This window comes from Nelumbo nucifera, chromosome 3 (genome assembly GCF_055504915.1).
Source record: "Nelumbo nucifera cultivar China Antique chromosome 3, China Antique-T2T, whole genome shotgun sequence".
Taxonomy (NCBI): Eukaryota; Viridiplantae; Streptophyta; class Magnoliopsida; order Proteales; family Nelumbonaceae; genus Nelumbo; species Nelumbo nucifera.
The window spans coordinates 14219862-14236798 of record NC_142651.1 but is presented as its reverse complement, the minus strand read 5'-3'; the positions used below and the strand labels follow the sequence as shown (position 1 = coordinate 14236798).

The 16937-nt window shown below is 34.5% G+C and overlaps 1 protein-coding gene and 1 long non-coding RNA gene across 2 annotated transcripts; both read left to right on the top strand.

Moving 5' to 3' along the window:
* The first annotated feature begins 79 nt into the window (after positions 1 to 79).
* On the top strand, positions 80 to 4916 carry LOC104597237 (small ribosomal subunit protein uS4y-like). Its single transcript, XM_010258687.3, has 3 exons — positions 80 to 238; positions 506 to 887; positions 4476 to 4916. Exons 1-3 carry the CDS (start codon positions 211 to 213, stop codon positions 4657 to 4659), a joined length of 594 nt encoding a protein of 197 aa, XP_010256989.1. The 5' UTR covers positions 80 to 210; the 3' UTR covers positions 4660 to 4916.
* Positions 4917 to 14255: 9339 nt separating this feature from the next.
* LOC148800965 (uncharacterized) lies at positions 14256 to 14672 on the top strand. The gene is made up of 2 exons (XR_016083652.1): positions 14256 to 14330; positions 14460 to 14672. It is a non-coding gene; the product is annotated as an uncharacterized LOC148800965 (long non-coding RNA).
* The last annotated feature ends 2265 nt before the right edge of the window (positions 14673 to 16937 follow it).

Here is a 16937-nt window from a genome sequence, read left to right as displayed (position 1 = left end):
GCATTGCAGGTCTATTTATTAAAAAAGCCCGAACCCGGCCCATTAACTATTCAACATGTAAGTCTGTAACCCTAGCCTGCTGGTTGCAAATGAAGTTTTAGGGTTTAGTGCTAGTATATAATGAATGCCTTCACTTCCATCGTCTAGTTGGTCCACTTATTGTTCTCCTCTCCCCCGCGACATCAGAAGGGGAAAAGTGACGACGGAGCAATGGTTCACGTTAGTTTTTATAGAAACTGTAAGCTTCCCACTCTCCCACGTATTTTTTCCGTTTCTTTCACTAATCTATTATGCTTGTTGGTCATGATTTGATCTGATATGATATGGTTGTAATGTTCTCTACCAATTCTCACTTATTTGATCTTGACATTTCTTTTCAAGTTTAAATCATCTTGTCTGAAATGTTAGAGGAACACGAGTTAATTTCCATACGGGATCGTTTGCGTTTTTATGAATTGATCCCTGTTGGAGCTTTGATGTGAATATTGGTACTGAATATTTTCAGATGGGAAGACTTTCAAGAAACCTCGTCGTCCGTACGAGAAAGAGCGTTTGGATGCCGAGTTGAAGCTCGTCGGAGAGTATGGGCTCCGATGTAAGAGGGAGTTGTGGAGGGTTCAGTACGCTCTGAGCCGCATCCGTAATAACGCGAGAATGCTTCTCACTCTCGATGAGAAGAATCCTCGTCGGATATTTGAAGGTGAAGCCCTTCTTCGCAGGATGAACAGGTACGGTCTTTTGGATGAGAGCCAGAACAAGCTCGATTACGTATTGGCCTTAACTGTGGAGAACTTCCTCGAGCGCCGTCTCCAGACTCTTGTGTTCAAGTCTGGAATGGCAAAGTCAATTCACCATGCCCGAGTGCTAATTAGGCAGAGACATATCAGGTATAAATTACATTCTATTGCGGCTTAGAAAGAATGTTACGTTTTCTTATACTAGGCGTGATTTTCATGTGTTGAGGCTTGAGAATATCGAAAGACACCTGGAATACAAAATTTACCTTTACTTAGGTTGTATAGACATCACTGGAAGAAAAGCCCTGGTGTCTACATATTTGGTATTATCTTTGTTATTTATTTATTAATAACTAATAAGAAAATAAATGTACATTATCGAATTGTTTAAGATAGCGATTTTCTCCATATAATTGATGCGATGCAAATTTAAGTAGTAGGGAACCTGAGTGAGGGTAGAAAAAAGAAAGAGGTAGTTGGACCTTTCTCCTGGATTGCCGGGAATTTAGTAGACCTTGTAGAGATACTGAGGTAACTCCTTGAATAGCACTTCCTGAATGTAGGTAAAAGTGTTGTTGCATGTAACTGAAGAATCCCAATATGAGTTTCGAGTTGTATTAGTGTTATCAGTGTGGTGAAGTGATGACTAGTCTTAGGCCTCTCTAGTTGATGGCTTGATGCCATAAGAAAGGACCCATTCTAAATTTAAGATATTGATGTAACCTCATATACAAGTTAATACAAGCTACAATTGTTGCACGAAAAGTATGGTATTAGATATTTAGTTTGACCTTTATCTTTCAAGCAGAGAAGAAAGTTTCTAAAAATGATTAATCTTGCTGTGGAAAAACTGTGATTATTTGATGTGCTGTTCGTTTGTGGTGACTCCATACCAACAGACCACTCATTGGAAGAAAATTTGAAAGGACTCCATTGCCTTCTTTTATTTTATGCTTTTTTTTTGCTATTTTATGTATCATCGCCCAATCATGGTCCACCACAAATATTTAATGCAATAGCATGAAATGTCCAAAAAAATGAGTGTGGAAGAAATGTGTATGCTGAGGTGGATGAGTGGAAATCCTAGAAGGATGAGATCAGAAATTAAGCCATTCTTAAGAACCTAGGAGTATCTCCAATGGGTGATAAAAATGAAAGAAAGCATAGAAGACCATCAACAGCACCTATAAGAAGTGGTTTGTTACATGTTGAAAGGGTTAGAATAGAAAAATGGGAAGGCCAAAACTGGACATAGGTTGAAATAGTAAGAAATGATTTAAGCACCAATAATTTGACAATGGATATGGCGTTAAACAGAACAGACTAGTGAAACGGGATTCATGTAGCTGACCCCATATTCGTTGGGATAAGGGTTGGTTGATGATGCAAGCTTCTGTTTGACATTGATTAGTTGAGCTAGTTAATGCTTAGTAGTCCTAGGCGATCACATAGTTGGGAATCAACTGACTAGTTAGTCATGCAGTTGCTTTGATAACACTGATTCCAGGCTTCTAATTACTTTTATCACTTACAAAATAATACAGGGTTCTATTAGCAGAACTGGTAACACAAAATTATTAACAACAGATAATGTTCATTTTGTTTATTCTTTTGTACTCAATGCTAAATGATAAGACAGATTAAAATTTATTTTCTCAGATAGATTTATCTTTTGATGTCAATTTAAATGGGCCAAAGGAATGTCTTAAGTGATTAGTAACTGAGCTTAGTGAGTATTTTCATGAGTTAAAAACAGTTATTATGACTTATGAACTGGTTGAATTCAACTATGCTCATAACTTTTTTTTTTTGCTTTGAATACATATTAATTTAATAATCTTGATAAATATGTCCAAGATTAATTGTGCCAATGTGAGCTTGTCTTACACAGCTGGTCCTAAGCATAGATAAACGAGGGTTGAGTGTTGTGCTAGGAAGTGTATGGTTCTAGCATAGGTTTTTTTATGGATAACATATTACATTTTATTGGTTGTGAGAAAAGAATGGATATATACAAACTGTGCCTAGCACCCCAAAAGAAGGATAGCTACACTGCCTGAGCCACATGCAAATAACTGTTATGGTTTAAATTAAGAAGCCCATTTGTACCCCAGAGGAGCTGTTGTCTATTCATTCACTTCTTTGCCAAATTGTCTGCAAATTCTGTTGGCAACTCTAGACTCCTCAAATTCCATGATGATGTACCCCAGAGGAGCTGTTGTCTATTCATTCACTTCTTTGCTAAATTGTCTGCAAATTCTGTTGGCAACTCTAGACTCCTCAAATTCCATGATGATGTCCTTCCCCAAATCTTTATTTCCCTCGTATGTTTTCAGAACTGCTATGTTACAAAGTTATCATTTCTAAGCCAGCACAGCACCACTTTAGAATCACCTTCCACAATTAAATTGCCAAATCCAAGTGATATTGCCAATCTCAAGGTTCTAGCACAGTATCACCTTTTCAGGGTCATTGGAATGCTACTATGCTAGATGCTGAGAATTGGGGCCTTTTCGTAGGTTAAACATTAATACCTATCGTAACTTATCTATTTATGAATTTCAAACGGAAAAAAACAAGAGTATCAATTGTTGAAATCTCTGCATACTCGATTTGTGTATCCAAACTATTGATACTTTGAATGATGGTTAAATTATGGGTTTAAACAAAGACAGCTAGGATGAACCAAAAGAGTAAAAAGAAAATGGGATGGTGATTTTGTTCAGGATTTCGAGTGGTTCATACTATTGGTACTTTGTATGAAGGTTAAATGATGGGTTAAACAAAGACAGCTAGGATGAACCAAAAGAGTAAAAAGAAAATGGAATGGTGATTTTGTTCAGGATCTCCAGTGATTTATACTTTCATTAGGCATTTAATATGATCTTTCAACATATGCTATTTTCTGTTACTATCATTTGACCTACCTAGATATTGAGTGCAAGGATGTTTTTTAACGCTGGTCAATGTTCTTTACTTTCTGTCAGAATTGGGATGGATCAGTGATATTGTAGTTGTCTTGATCATTTCTCTTTCATCCATTGTTGCATAAAATCTCCTAAGTGGGTTAAGTTTCCTGCTGAACATGTGTCAAATTCCAATACTTAATGCGTTTTTCTTGATATTTTAACATAACATTTTCTGTTATCTACTGCTCATTTGACACATATGAATGGCTAATATACACAAGGAATGTCATTTTTATTGGAAACCATTATTAAATAACGAAATTAAAGTTCTAAATGTGTTCTGTGACACATGGATGTCATGTGGTATTTGAATGTATTTAGTGTGACATGTGCCAGATGGCAACATAGATGAATGGCATGTGGTAGCCCATACGGATGCCATGTGGCAGCATATATGGATTCCATGGCATTCACATGTGTGCAGTATAATGTTGTGTTCAAATGCCATGTAGAAAGTAGCAATAGAACACGGAGCATAGCGGGTTAATTGTTTATGCTTTCTATAGATGTTCAACAAATCCTTGGTTTGCCTTCTCGTTGAGTCAGACTCGTGGACATTGTCAGAATATTAGGGAGACTTTCCCTAATTGTTTCTGCACCCATTTAATAACATTTTCTGTTGTTTATTTCTTATATAATAACATGTTCCAGCGTAAAGCCAGGTTCCTTGAAATATATTGTGAAGGGATTTCAGTCATTTTATGACTTTTTTTTATAATATTCTGGGAAATCATTCAAATTTTATTGCTATTTTTTTCTTCCGCTGCAGGGTTGGAAGGCAGGTGGTTAACATTCCATCTTTCATGGTGAGGGTGGACTCGCAGAAGCATATTGATTTCTCTCTCACTAGTCCTCTTGGAGGTGGTCGCCCTGGAAGAGTGAAGCGAAAGAACCAGAAGGCCGCTGCCAAGAAGGCTGCTGGAGGAGATGGAGATGAAGAGGATGAAGATTGAGCCTCATCTCTTGCTTGCCGCCTTTCCTCTTTTATAATTATTTTTATTCTCTCATCTCCAGTTAGATTTGTTGTTTGGGAACGTTGAGGTCTAGAAGTCATAAATTTTGATGATTTTCTTGTCATATAACTTATTGGTTGCTACTCTTTTAAGGGTTATGACTTGTTTCTGAAGAGCATCATTTGTTGTTAACTTGCTTTAAATTTCAAACGGTTATGGTTTTCAAGTTTAGACAGGTATATATTTGCTAACTGCAATTCCTATTCTTGTTTGGTATGTGGACTTGTGGCAGAGGTCAAACTGCCCTGCTCTGGCTCATGAATGAAGTCATGATGCCCATGCATTCTAATCGAGCTTTCAATTTCAGTAGACTAGTTCATCGGGATTAACTTGGTTGCTAGGCTAGATCTGGATGGAGGTGGTGTGGATGAGTGCTTTCTGTTTCGCTTGATACTGTTTATATTTTATACTTGTTACCAATGACCTGGTATAGTGGATTAACTGAATCAAGGTTCAAAATATCGATCAGTATTGGCCTGTATTGACTGACCGGTCTACCATTCTTTTTTGCATTTTTGTATGGTCCAGTGATCTCGCATAAATTGCTACGTCTTTCCGGTGTCTTTGGTGTACGATGCACCTATAAAGTTCATTGATCCCTTATAGATGGGAAATTAAGAGTGTTTTCCCATCAAGTCACTTGTAGTCTAACATAGCGAAAGGGATAGCCATGTGGCAGATCATTAGTTATCTGGCTGGAAGCCTGGAATACGAAAGATCATTCAGGTGAATCGTCATATTTCCTAACACTAGTAGAATGGCCCGGGGTATTTGAACCAATAATTGATTAACCACAATAAGTATTGGGGTCTTCATTCAGCCTCAACACCTCAATGTGTATCAAGTTGGTAAGGAGGTTGAGTGGACTTCCCGTCAGGAAATCTCTGATTGGTTCGTTTGAAGATTTATTATTGTCTAATTGATTGTCATCCGGCAAACTCAGGTTAATATCTATACTTGCAACTCAAGAGTTTGTATAGTGTAGACTATTCCTCGTAAACAATTGAACCAGTGTTAGTAACTGTGCAAAGTACAATAATAAGCAAATATATATGTGAATTATTCAAATTTTTGATAGGTTAAAGGATTGCATTGGACAGAGATCAGGACGTGGGTATCTTTTCCAGTTTTCTTAGCAAAAACCTATGCAAAATGAAAGAGAAGTACTAATAAAGTTCCTACAAGGAATTGACAGTTGATTGGACCTAACATTGAGTAGTTTCATATGGGTTTGAGCATATCTAGTTAGCTTCATTTACATACAGCCTAAGATATCAACTACAAGTTTGAAAATGATGATATAATCATAATGAAATATAAATGAATGTGCAAATATTTTAGACAATATGAATTCATACTGCACAAATTTCAAAAAAAGAAATAATCAAATCTTGCTGCAATAAATATAAAAATAATGGAATATAGTAGGAAATTTATGGGGAGATACAAATGAATAGTGAATTCCTTGGGGAGTCTAAATTAAGAAAGTTTGTAACCAAAATACAAAGACGGCATTAGTGTATCATATAAAAAAATATAAAACAATGTTTTTTAGATATATGCTAAATAGGATAGAATATACCTTGCTTTCTACTTGAAATCACTGATATGAAAGTCTACTTATTCCATACTTTTATTACTTGTATCAGGGTTTCATTGAATTGAAAATAGAACTGGGGCAAGAAATCCACCTAGCAAGAAATGTTTTAGACTATTTGGAATTTGCAGAAAAAAAAAGTTAAAAAAAAAACTGATGAACTACTATAAGGAATTGACAGCTAATTGGACCTAAGATTAAGTAGTTTCATATGGGTTTGGGTATATCTAGTTAAGTTTCATTAATTAACAATAAATTCTGACATATTTTAATAAATATTCACAGAGAAAAGTTGTACTTGAATTGACAAAGTCAACACTTCAGAGAGGTGAATCTTGGATATAATTGTTGACATGACCATCTTTGTTGGGGGATGGTAGAAATAATCCTCTAAATCTTACTTGCATATCTTAACAAATAGTTCTCTAAATGCTTCATGTTTTCAGAACTTTCAGCTATCTCTAAATAACAGTTTCAATCACTTCATTTTGTTTACCTTCAAATTCTGATAAAAGGTCAATTTGTTTGAGCTGGTGTTCCAAAAGTAGCTATGTGAATTAGTAAATGTTACATTTGAGTGAAGCAGTTGATCTATTCAACTCTGATGAATAGAAAAGCAGTTTAACTTGCTTACTTTTAAGTGTAGCTCAAAGAATTCTTTTGCTGTTTTATGATAAATAGAAAAATTGAGATGCTAATTCCTAGGTTATTTTTATCTTATCCCTATTTTTTTTCGGATCCATTCCACATCAACTATGATGAATAGAAAAGTAGTAAAACGCCCTCTGTTACTTTCCTCTTGTTCGTTTTTTAGCACCCCCCCCCCCCCCCCAAAACAAAAAAAAAAAAAACCATTCATCCAATAGAGAAGAGAAACTTCTGTTCACCAATGCTAATATCAGGGTGTTTGCCCAATCGGACAACCCGGCATTTGCAACTATGCAGGGGTGAGAATGGGACAAAAACGCATTTGTTATTTGGCCCCACTCTCATTTCCAATTTTCAGGGGTAATATTGAAATTGTATATCAGAGTGTTAGGCCATTGTACTTGCCCCACTTTGATGAACAGCGTACGGGCTTATGGTAGTTAAATACTGGGAAAACGAAAAATATAGAGAATAAAAAGGGAAAGTAAAATCGGGTTTTTTGACACAACAATTAATATCATCCTTATTTTTATAAATGGTATCGGGTGTATGGTATTGTTACTTGTTAGAGTCCTGTACTCCTGTTAACCGAAATAAAAAACATATTGGATTTTTGGCAATTTCAGGTGGCTAGGCCTAAGAGGCTAAGATCGATCCCCTGTAGATTTTTAAACAAAAAAATAAAATAAAAATAAAGGCTTGCATACTTTGAATTGAAAACACTTGATACAAGATGTTCATGCGAAATATTATCGAGAAAAAACAAGATTTTGAACTTTGACTCTGTCCATTGAAATGTTGTAAATAAAACAGATTTAAAACAGTTCATTGAAGTTTTTTAATATAGTGGAAATGTGGAATCATCAAGTTTTGGTCAGTCCTCATATTTTTCGAATGGCATGTCAAAGCTAGGTCACCATTTAATTTGCCTACATTAGGCCATTGGTGGCCGCGGGTGAACCAGTCATTATTAATGAGTCATGAATCAGGATCACTTTTGCTTGATTTTCCAGACCTACCTGGACGGAACCACATTATTCACATACACTATCTACTACGAGAGATTATTTGCATTTAACATGAATCTGTGAAGTGAATTGATTATATCTATGCATTGTAACTATCAAATGTATGGTCAGAACAATTGGACTTGAGAGTTTAATAAGATTGGCGTGCATGGGTTGGGTTAGTTGGGATTGAACGGGTTGGTGGGGTTTAAAGTAATTTATGTATAAATTTTTATATAGTCATCTTTTATTGAGTTTTATGGCCTAAGAGTAGAATTGAATGAAAATATATTTATAAATTACATATATATTTATATGTATATATATAATTAGTAAAAAGATATTTTATATGAATATAATATACACGTGTATGTAATTTTTTGGATAAACTCGGATTGGGTCGGGCCAGGCTTGGACTACCCAAGGCCTCAATCCAAATTTAGGTCAAGCCTGAAAACTCAGGTCCAACCCATGCAAAAACAAAGATCATCTTTACACGAAATATTGGCCATTTGCCCCTACAAACGGATAGGATCAAATTGGATATAGGTAGACCCAAATTTGATTCATTTATATTCAAATTTGAATTATAATTGAATATTAAATGGTATAAATAAGTCAAGCTAGAAATGATCAAAATGTTATATATTATTAGCAAAATGAACTAAGAAATGACTTTAATATTATATTTTATAAACAAAATGAATTGAAAATTAATTGTATAAAACTTGAACCTATGAACATTCAATAAAAATACAACATTCAAACCAACTCCAATGATAGATATAATATAAATTTTAAGTATATATGAGCATCTATATTTAAATCGAATGGAAATATGGAATCTGATTATATCAGATCAAATATGGGTAGATCTATATTTGATCCAATTACAAATGGATCAAATTCGGATCACCCTTAATAGTATGTAATTTGAATTCAAATTTGAATAATCAAATACCATTTGCAGCCCTACCTGATCTGCTGGGTACTTAGTAGTGGAATCCTTTTGTTGGATCTCTAATAATAATTCACCTTTACAAATAGTGTTTTATCAGGTTGAAGAACAAGAAACCCTGTAACTTATGCATTCTTTTTTGGGGGTCATTTACTAAAACACCCCTTATAGTTTTATATATTTATTAAAATCTACCTTATAATTTATATTTTGCAACTGATTTACTTAATCAACCTTTTGTCAATAATCTTTTATATTGCCATCAGAAAAGCACATATACTGAGTGGAAAATGTTTAAGGGATTGGGCCTATAGTATTTAAGTACCCCTAGCACTTCATTTCGAGCTTTTAAAATGAACCAATGTTTGATTTTCAGATCTATCACACATTGTTTGGTTTAATAAGAATGAAGAAGAAGATAGAACAATGCATCCCAAGCTATTAGTTTGCAATAGCATGTCCTCATTCTTCAAATAAAGAAAAAAATTGATGAAAAAGAGTTGTTGCCCATGTTTTACTAGGGGCAAGAATGACATTTCCATTTATATTTTATGTTGATTAAATTGGTCCCAAAAGATACTAAAAATACAAATATGTAAAAAACAAATAGATACAAAATAATACAAAATATCAAGTTTTGCACTCTGCATATTTGTATTTATACTCCTTGCAAATTGAGCCTATGATCAAAACTGTCATTTTCCACTTCAATGTAATGAAAGGTTGATTAAGTAAATCAGTTATGAACTATAAGGGTGTTTTAGTAAAACACAAATCATAGGGCAAATTTTTGTAAATCCATTAGACTATGTAGTGATAAGTGAGGGAGAGAGGCAGGGAGCAGAACATGTTTAATGGTGATTGGATTTGGTAAACCATTGTATAAGTTTTGCTTGTAGCATATCCAGAGTCACCAGTTATCCTCTAGATAAAATTTAGGGAAAATTCTTGATTAGTACCCTATACTTTGTGTCTAGTGCCAAACTTTAAAATGCGACATTTCAGTACCTGAATTGTCAAAACGTAACAATCCAGTACCTGCCATTAATCAGCAATTAACCTGCTGTTAAGGCTGCATTTGGAAATGATGCAAATGAAGTGTAAATCCTGGTTCAGGGTAAATTTGCACTCTGATTCACTTTTGCTTGTGTTTGGCAACATTACATTTATGCATCGACAAATGACAGACTAATGCATATTTACATTGATAAAAAGATGTAAAAGCACATCACTAAAAAAAGAAGTAAATTTGCATTCAAGTGGGCTTTTGATAAAAAAAACATATGCTTTATTGAAATTCATGTTTACATCCATTACAAGTAAAAAGCCTGTTTGGTAAGAAGGTAAATTTGCCAGTGTAAAACTAACTCAACTTTACAATTTATATGAACCATTTTCACTCTACATATTTGCATTCACACTTATTTGCATTGTTTCCAAATGCAGCCTACGTGACATTTGAAAAGGACACAAATGCCCCTTGAATGTCTTTTAATTTTCTTTATCAACCATCTAAACATTGACAAAAAATTAACAGTCTCAAATCCTTACTTCTTCCATTCAAGAAAGTTGGGTTATGTTTGAGTGGGCATTCTGGTGACCCCAACTTTCTTGAATAGAAGAGGCAAGGATTTGGAACTACTAATTTTTTTTTGTCAATGTTTGAATAGTTGATAAAGAAAATTAGATGACACTCGAAGGGCATTTGCATCTTTTTAAAGTGTCACTTAAGGGATGATTAACAGCTAGTTAATGGTAGGTATTGGATTGTCACATTTTGAAAGTTCGGGTATTGAATTGTCTTATTTTAAAGTTTAGAGACCAAAATAACACTAACCCCAAAATACAAGGTACTAATTGAAAATTTTCCCTAAAATTTATAGATGTGTTCAAGAAGAAGGTTGGTGTTTGGACAGATTTTCTAATTTTCTGTTAAGCAAATAAAAAGACGATATATTAGTTAAGAGTCAAAAAATTTTTAGGGGTGCAATCGGTATTCAATTGTTCAAATTTGACTTGGAATTTGATTCCATTAAGAGTGATCGTAATTTGATCTTTTATATAGATTGCCCCTATCCAATTCTATATAATCGATTCGATTTGATTTATACATGTTCATATATATACTTTCTGTTAACAAAGTTAGTTGGACTATTGTGTTTTTACTTCAAATTTCACACATAGTTTTTAATTTAGTTTGTTCATTACATACAATATCAAATTATTTAACTATCTAACGTGTGATTGAGATTTGAGTTGTATTTTAATCCAAAATGAATCTGATAAAAAATATGTCATTTGAATTTGAATATAAATTAATCAAATTTATATCTATTAATCTACCTGTATTTATACTCTCTTTTTTTTCGTGAAACAAAGCCCAAAGGCTAAGTATCTGTATCTAAGTTGATTCAATCCCTTTGCGGACAGGGGGTGGCAGAGGGGAGCCACCCTCCATGACTTGAAAATCCCTATAGTAGCTATTTGAATCCCACATATATTTTGCCCCCTTTATCCATGTTTTCTATCTTTTGGCCTTCCTTATCCATATTTATTATGTTTTGCCCCTTTCATTAAAAAATTGGGAGAATGGTGGTTCAGTCTAAGGTTAGAATTTTTAGGCCCAAAAGTATAGTTGGGGTAGGTGTTAGTTCGGAATTAACGTCAATTCACGGGCGTGTATAAAGTAGGGGTTTTTTACATTTTGAATGTTTATAGATCTGCAATGAAATTCAGAAATCTGCATTGGGCCTATCCGTACTTTTTCATAAAAAATTCTACCTCTGCCTCTGTTTGCAGCCCTAAAAACTTCTATACAAAGAGCCTACTGTAATCAACAACAAGGTTCAAAGTATCAGAAACGCAAGGTGTACTAAAAAGGTAATTTTAAGAGACGTATCAAGATACGCATGGATACACTAGAAAATTCAAAATATCTTTAAAAAATATGAACATGTTATCCTAATAAGTAATTGAGGTTGGCATAATGGTTAATTAATTAGTGTTGCAAGCAAATGATTTCGGTTCAAAACTTCTTACCTTTGGTTTGTGATTTTTAACAAGTTATTTGACTTAAATAACATTTAATGACATATTAAATGGTAACTTAAATGAGCATTTAATTAAATTATATTAGTATTTAGTGACGTCTCATACTTTAAGGCTTAATTAAAATTGATATTAATGAGAGAGAGAAGAAGTAGAAGTGCAAATATGTATGGTACAAATATATACAAAATAATATTAAATATAAAGTTTTGCACTTTAGATATTTGTATTTGTACCATTTCGGAGCTGAGCCTTGAGCTGTATTTAATTGCAATGCAAATAAATTTGTACTGATGCAAAATTATGGCAGTGTAAATGATTTGAGTGTAAATTCTGACATATTTTTCTTTTAAATTTTATCTTATTTTGTTTGATTACAATACAAATGGAATAAATTAAGACATTAAGCAGAATAAAGTAAAATCTAAATTAAACAAGAATTTACATTTTTTTATATTTACATTTCTATACATTTACACTAGTGCAAATTAAATTGGACTGCAACCAAACACAGCCTTAATTTCTATGACTCAGGTTGTATAATTGTGGTGGACTGACCACATCCATCATTAGATGTGTTCCACTGGCAGGAAAAATGAGATAGCACAATGACCAATTGAATTCTGAAAAATTAGAGCGTTCCGTGGTTAGGTATGGCCATTTATATTGAATTTATTTTCTGAAAAGGCCGTTTTTCAAATTTGACCTCAATTGTTGCCAAAAATATTTTAATAAAACACATTTAAATCTTATATTTTGATCCTTTACTTATGTTTCTTAGCTTTTGGCCCCCTTTATCAATGTCTCTGCCCCTGGGAGGGATCCCTCAAATTAGAGAATGCCATTCCTCCAGGAATGGGAATGAGATTCTGATTTTGCCCAACCAAAAAGTTGGGATCCGAATGACTCATCAAAACAAAGGTCCACTATTGGAACAAGCACTTTCCCCGATGTATCATCCAAGCCCTAACCTATTACCATATCACTAACGACTAACACCAACCGACGTCTGGTGGCAAAGAATCAACCAGCGACCCTGACGGTAAGTTCTTCCTCTTCTTCTTCTTCCTCTTTACTCTATTATTGCTTCGGGAGTGTAGAGTGTAGTTTTGAATAGTTGAACAAGGCTCTATCCTCTTATGTGACATTTGATAAATAAATAAAATTTCATTGGGCAAGAGAAAAGGGAGGTATTTGCGGTTTATAGTTTATCTTTTGGGTAAAATATAAAAACCTCCCCTAAGTTTTCTGACAAACATAAAATCCTCCCTTACTTTTTCACTTTAGCAAAATCCTCCCCTATAGTTTTGAAAAACAATGCACTTACCTCCCTTTTCCCCATGGTCCCATTCAGAAAGAGCTGATTAAATGTGTTTATTTTTTTAAATACCTATTTTGCCTTTATATCTATTAATTAAGATAATAAAATAGTTGTAGAATACTATTCATCTTCTTCTCCAAGAACTAAGAACCAGAGGTAGCAAAGGCAACCTAATCGTTCATCCCTCCATCTTTTCAATTCCCTCTCTCTCTCTCTCTCTCTCTTTCTCTAAACTCTACCCTAATCTTTGCCATTCCCTTCACAGTCCCATGGCCTTTCTTCTAAACGGCCATGGGTATGGTATAATGATAATTTACTTGTTCCTTGTGATTAGTATGATATAATGATGACATCTCGTTTTTGGTATGCTATAAATTTTCGTCACTCCAAGGAAATATATACAAATATTCAGCGCTATCTTTCTCTCTGAAATATTTCCCTCAAATCTTTTACAAAACCCCAATTTTTAAACTTTTTCTCATATTAAATGTTTGTGTCCCGGCTTAAATCCAAATTTCTTTGTTAGAAATCAGAACAAAAGTACGTCACGAATTTCTGCAAAAAAATACACAAGTTTTTCTCAAATCCTCTAGTTGTAGCATACTATTTAATTGTTGCAGAAATTGAAGTTCTTGCACATCTTTTTCTCTGTTTGTTACTAGGTAGCGACAATGTGAGAGGTGAGAAAGAGATCACCTGTTCAGACACCTACTTGTTATAATCTATGCAATTCCAGATTTTCTTGGACTTTTTTCTTTTTGCCTTTATCCTGCTCCTAAAGTAACAAGTGTTCAAGGACAAGGCCTCCAAAATTAAAACTTTGAGGACTTTTATGCTCTCCATTTGGGGTAGAGTCTCAAGCTCCTCACTGCTTTTACCTCCTCCCATGTTGATTTAGAAGAAGGAGGTCATCGTCGTTTTGTTAAGCAATGCAAGGAGTGAGGGAAGCATCTCTGCTTCTTAGCTTTGTTCTTTTGGTTTTCATTTTCACTACCTCGCCTTACACTTCAATGAAAGCCTAAAATTCAACACGTAAATATTCTACTTCCCCCCTTCTCTTCTGCTTGTCTGTGTACGTACCTTTGATATGTTGTTTGAAAAGCATTTCAGTTTAATTTGAATTCGAGAATCAGTGAATTACCTTTCTTTTTAATGATTTAGGCAGGAGTAGACGAGAGATTCGAAGGAGAGGGAGTGAAGGAGAAGGTCCGGAGATAATGATCATGACGATGGTCAGAAGAAGGAAGGGCTGGAGCATAAAATTGTATGACAGATCTTTGGTTTTCTTCTTCGTAAATACTCCGCAAATCGTAATTTCTGTAAATGCTGATGCACTGTAGTTGTGAATTGAGACAACTTCATTTTTTTTCTTCATATTCTGTTGCTTTCCCTTTGTTTCTCATGTTCAGGCTTCAGAGCTGATTGTGGAGCAGTCGTGGCCAATTGGCCATCAGGACTCTGGGAATTTAACGATGTATTATGTTTATGTGAGATGAACTGTGAAACGTTTGATCCGAATTTAAAAGAGGTTATGCCGAACATGGCGGAAGAGGTGTAAATTGGGCCGTGTTACCTGCGGCCCGGCACGACTTTGAACCGACCCGGCATGATGGCATGCAGGCTGTGTCTGGCCCAGTATGATGGTCTGTGCCGTACTGGGTTTAGGGTTTTAGGTCCATGGACCAGGCCAGGATTTTATTATACTAATAATAATATATAATATATAATATATTAATAAAATAAATAATTGATTCTAATTTTATTATATTAATTTATTTAATCATTGTATATATCAAAATTCATATAAAATTAAAATTTTAAGTTTTTTTTTTTAATTTTTTTAAATAAATAGGTAAAAATAACTTTGGCCCAATCCATGACCTGACTTGGGTCAAAGCTTGGCCCATATGCCAACCCGGCCCACGGCATGGCATGGCATGACACAGGCCCACACGGGGTTGGGCTGTGGCGGGCCGACCCTCAAACTATTCATTAGAGAAAGCAGCACGGCCCATGACGACCTGCACTTTGCACAGGCCACCTACGGGCTATGCCATTCTGGCCCAGCACAGCCCACTTTACACTTTTACATGGCGGATTCACCAAAGAAAAAAAAAGCAAAATCTATGATATCGGAAAAAGTATGGTGCTTGAAAACGTTGACCAATTAGAAAAAAAAACGAGAATTTAAACAAATACCGGTGGATTAATTACCCATTGGGCGATACGAATTTTGTTTTGATGAATACCATCTGGCTGCAAATGGGTGGAATCGAATCGCATATAGATTTGATTGGCTTATATTTAAATTCGAATAGAATTTGTATCAGATTCTTGTTGAACTTGGATAGAAACAGATATTGACTATCATAAATAAATAACTAAAGATATCAAAATATTATATCTATATATATATATATATATATTTTATGCACTAGAATAAAAAATTACTTATATGAAACTTGAACCTTATTCAAACTGACTTTATTAATAGATATAATATAAATTAAATATAAATATTGGATAGGGTTGGATCCATATATGATCAAATTATAATTCAGAACATTCTTAATGTGATCAAATATTGTTTTCAGGCCTATATTTTTTTCATCGACGCCTTCTGGCGTTTTCAGGCCTATAATTAATTACCACTTCTATGTTACTGGTTGATAGATTTATGTTTTTTCGGTATCTAAGTACTGATTGTACGAACTATATATCCAATCAATGAGTGAAAACATCAATGCTCCCTTCATTTGGGAGTGGAACTCATTGTAGTATTGTACTGACAATGAGTGTTCACTTGCTATTGGTTATTGAACCAGCTATATACAGTCTTGTGAGGAGAAGCGGGATCTGTTCCTTACAAATGGATGCTTCACAGTTACATCCCGTGTATTGAGAATATCTCCCATAAATAATAATTAATAAGTATGTGAGATGTTTTTAATGCTTGATCTGATGGTAGGATGTGTATGTGAGGTGCCAGGCATGAGAAGCAGATCCGGGTTCTTGAAATCCATAATTGAACCCTTTTATAATGGTTTTAGAAAAGATAAATCTATGATGCCTTATAGGTATGATATCTTAAGGGATTCAATCAGAGCCCCATGTATCTTGATGAATATCACTGATTGGAGTCCAAGCCATGCTTTTTTTTATGATTTAAAAAAAAAAAGATAAATCTATGATGCCGTAAAGCTAGGTATGCTACTTGAAGGGCTTTAACCAATAGAGCCCCATGAATATTGATGAGTACCACCTAATTATTATAAGTTTTTTCATATATGTCGTTTCTTTTTTTTTTCTTGTTTTCATATCTTTTGAAGGGCTATACAACAGGGGTAGTTCATCTCCCAATCCATAGAATACACAACTGTGTCTCACAGAGGGCACCCCACAGCATATTCTAACCGTGTATTGGAAACATCTCCCACTAACAACTTCAGGAGATATTCCCAGTGCATGCTGAGATCGATGTGTATGTGAGGCGTTTGTGGAGTGCTCTCTGTAGGGCGCAGATGTGGTTTCCAACCCAGGTGCATGCGGGAATGTATCCCAAGTCTTCGCTACTAGCATCAGACCTTACCAACCATCTGGTTGGTACCTTGCATATTATGTCTTTTCAGTTTTATAGTC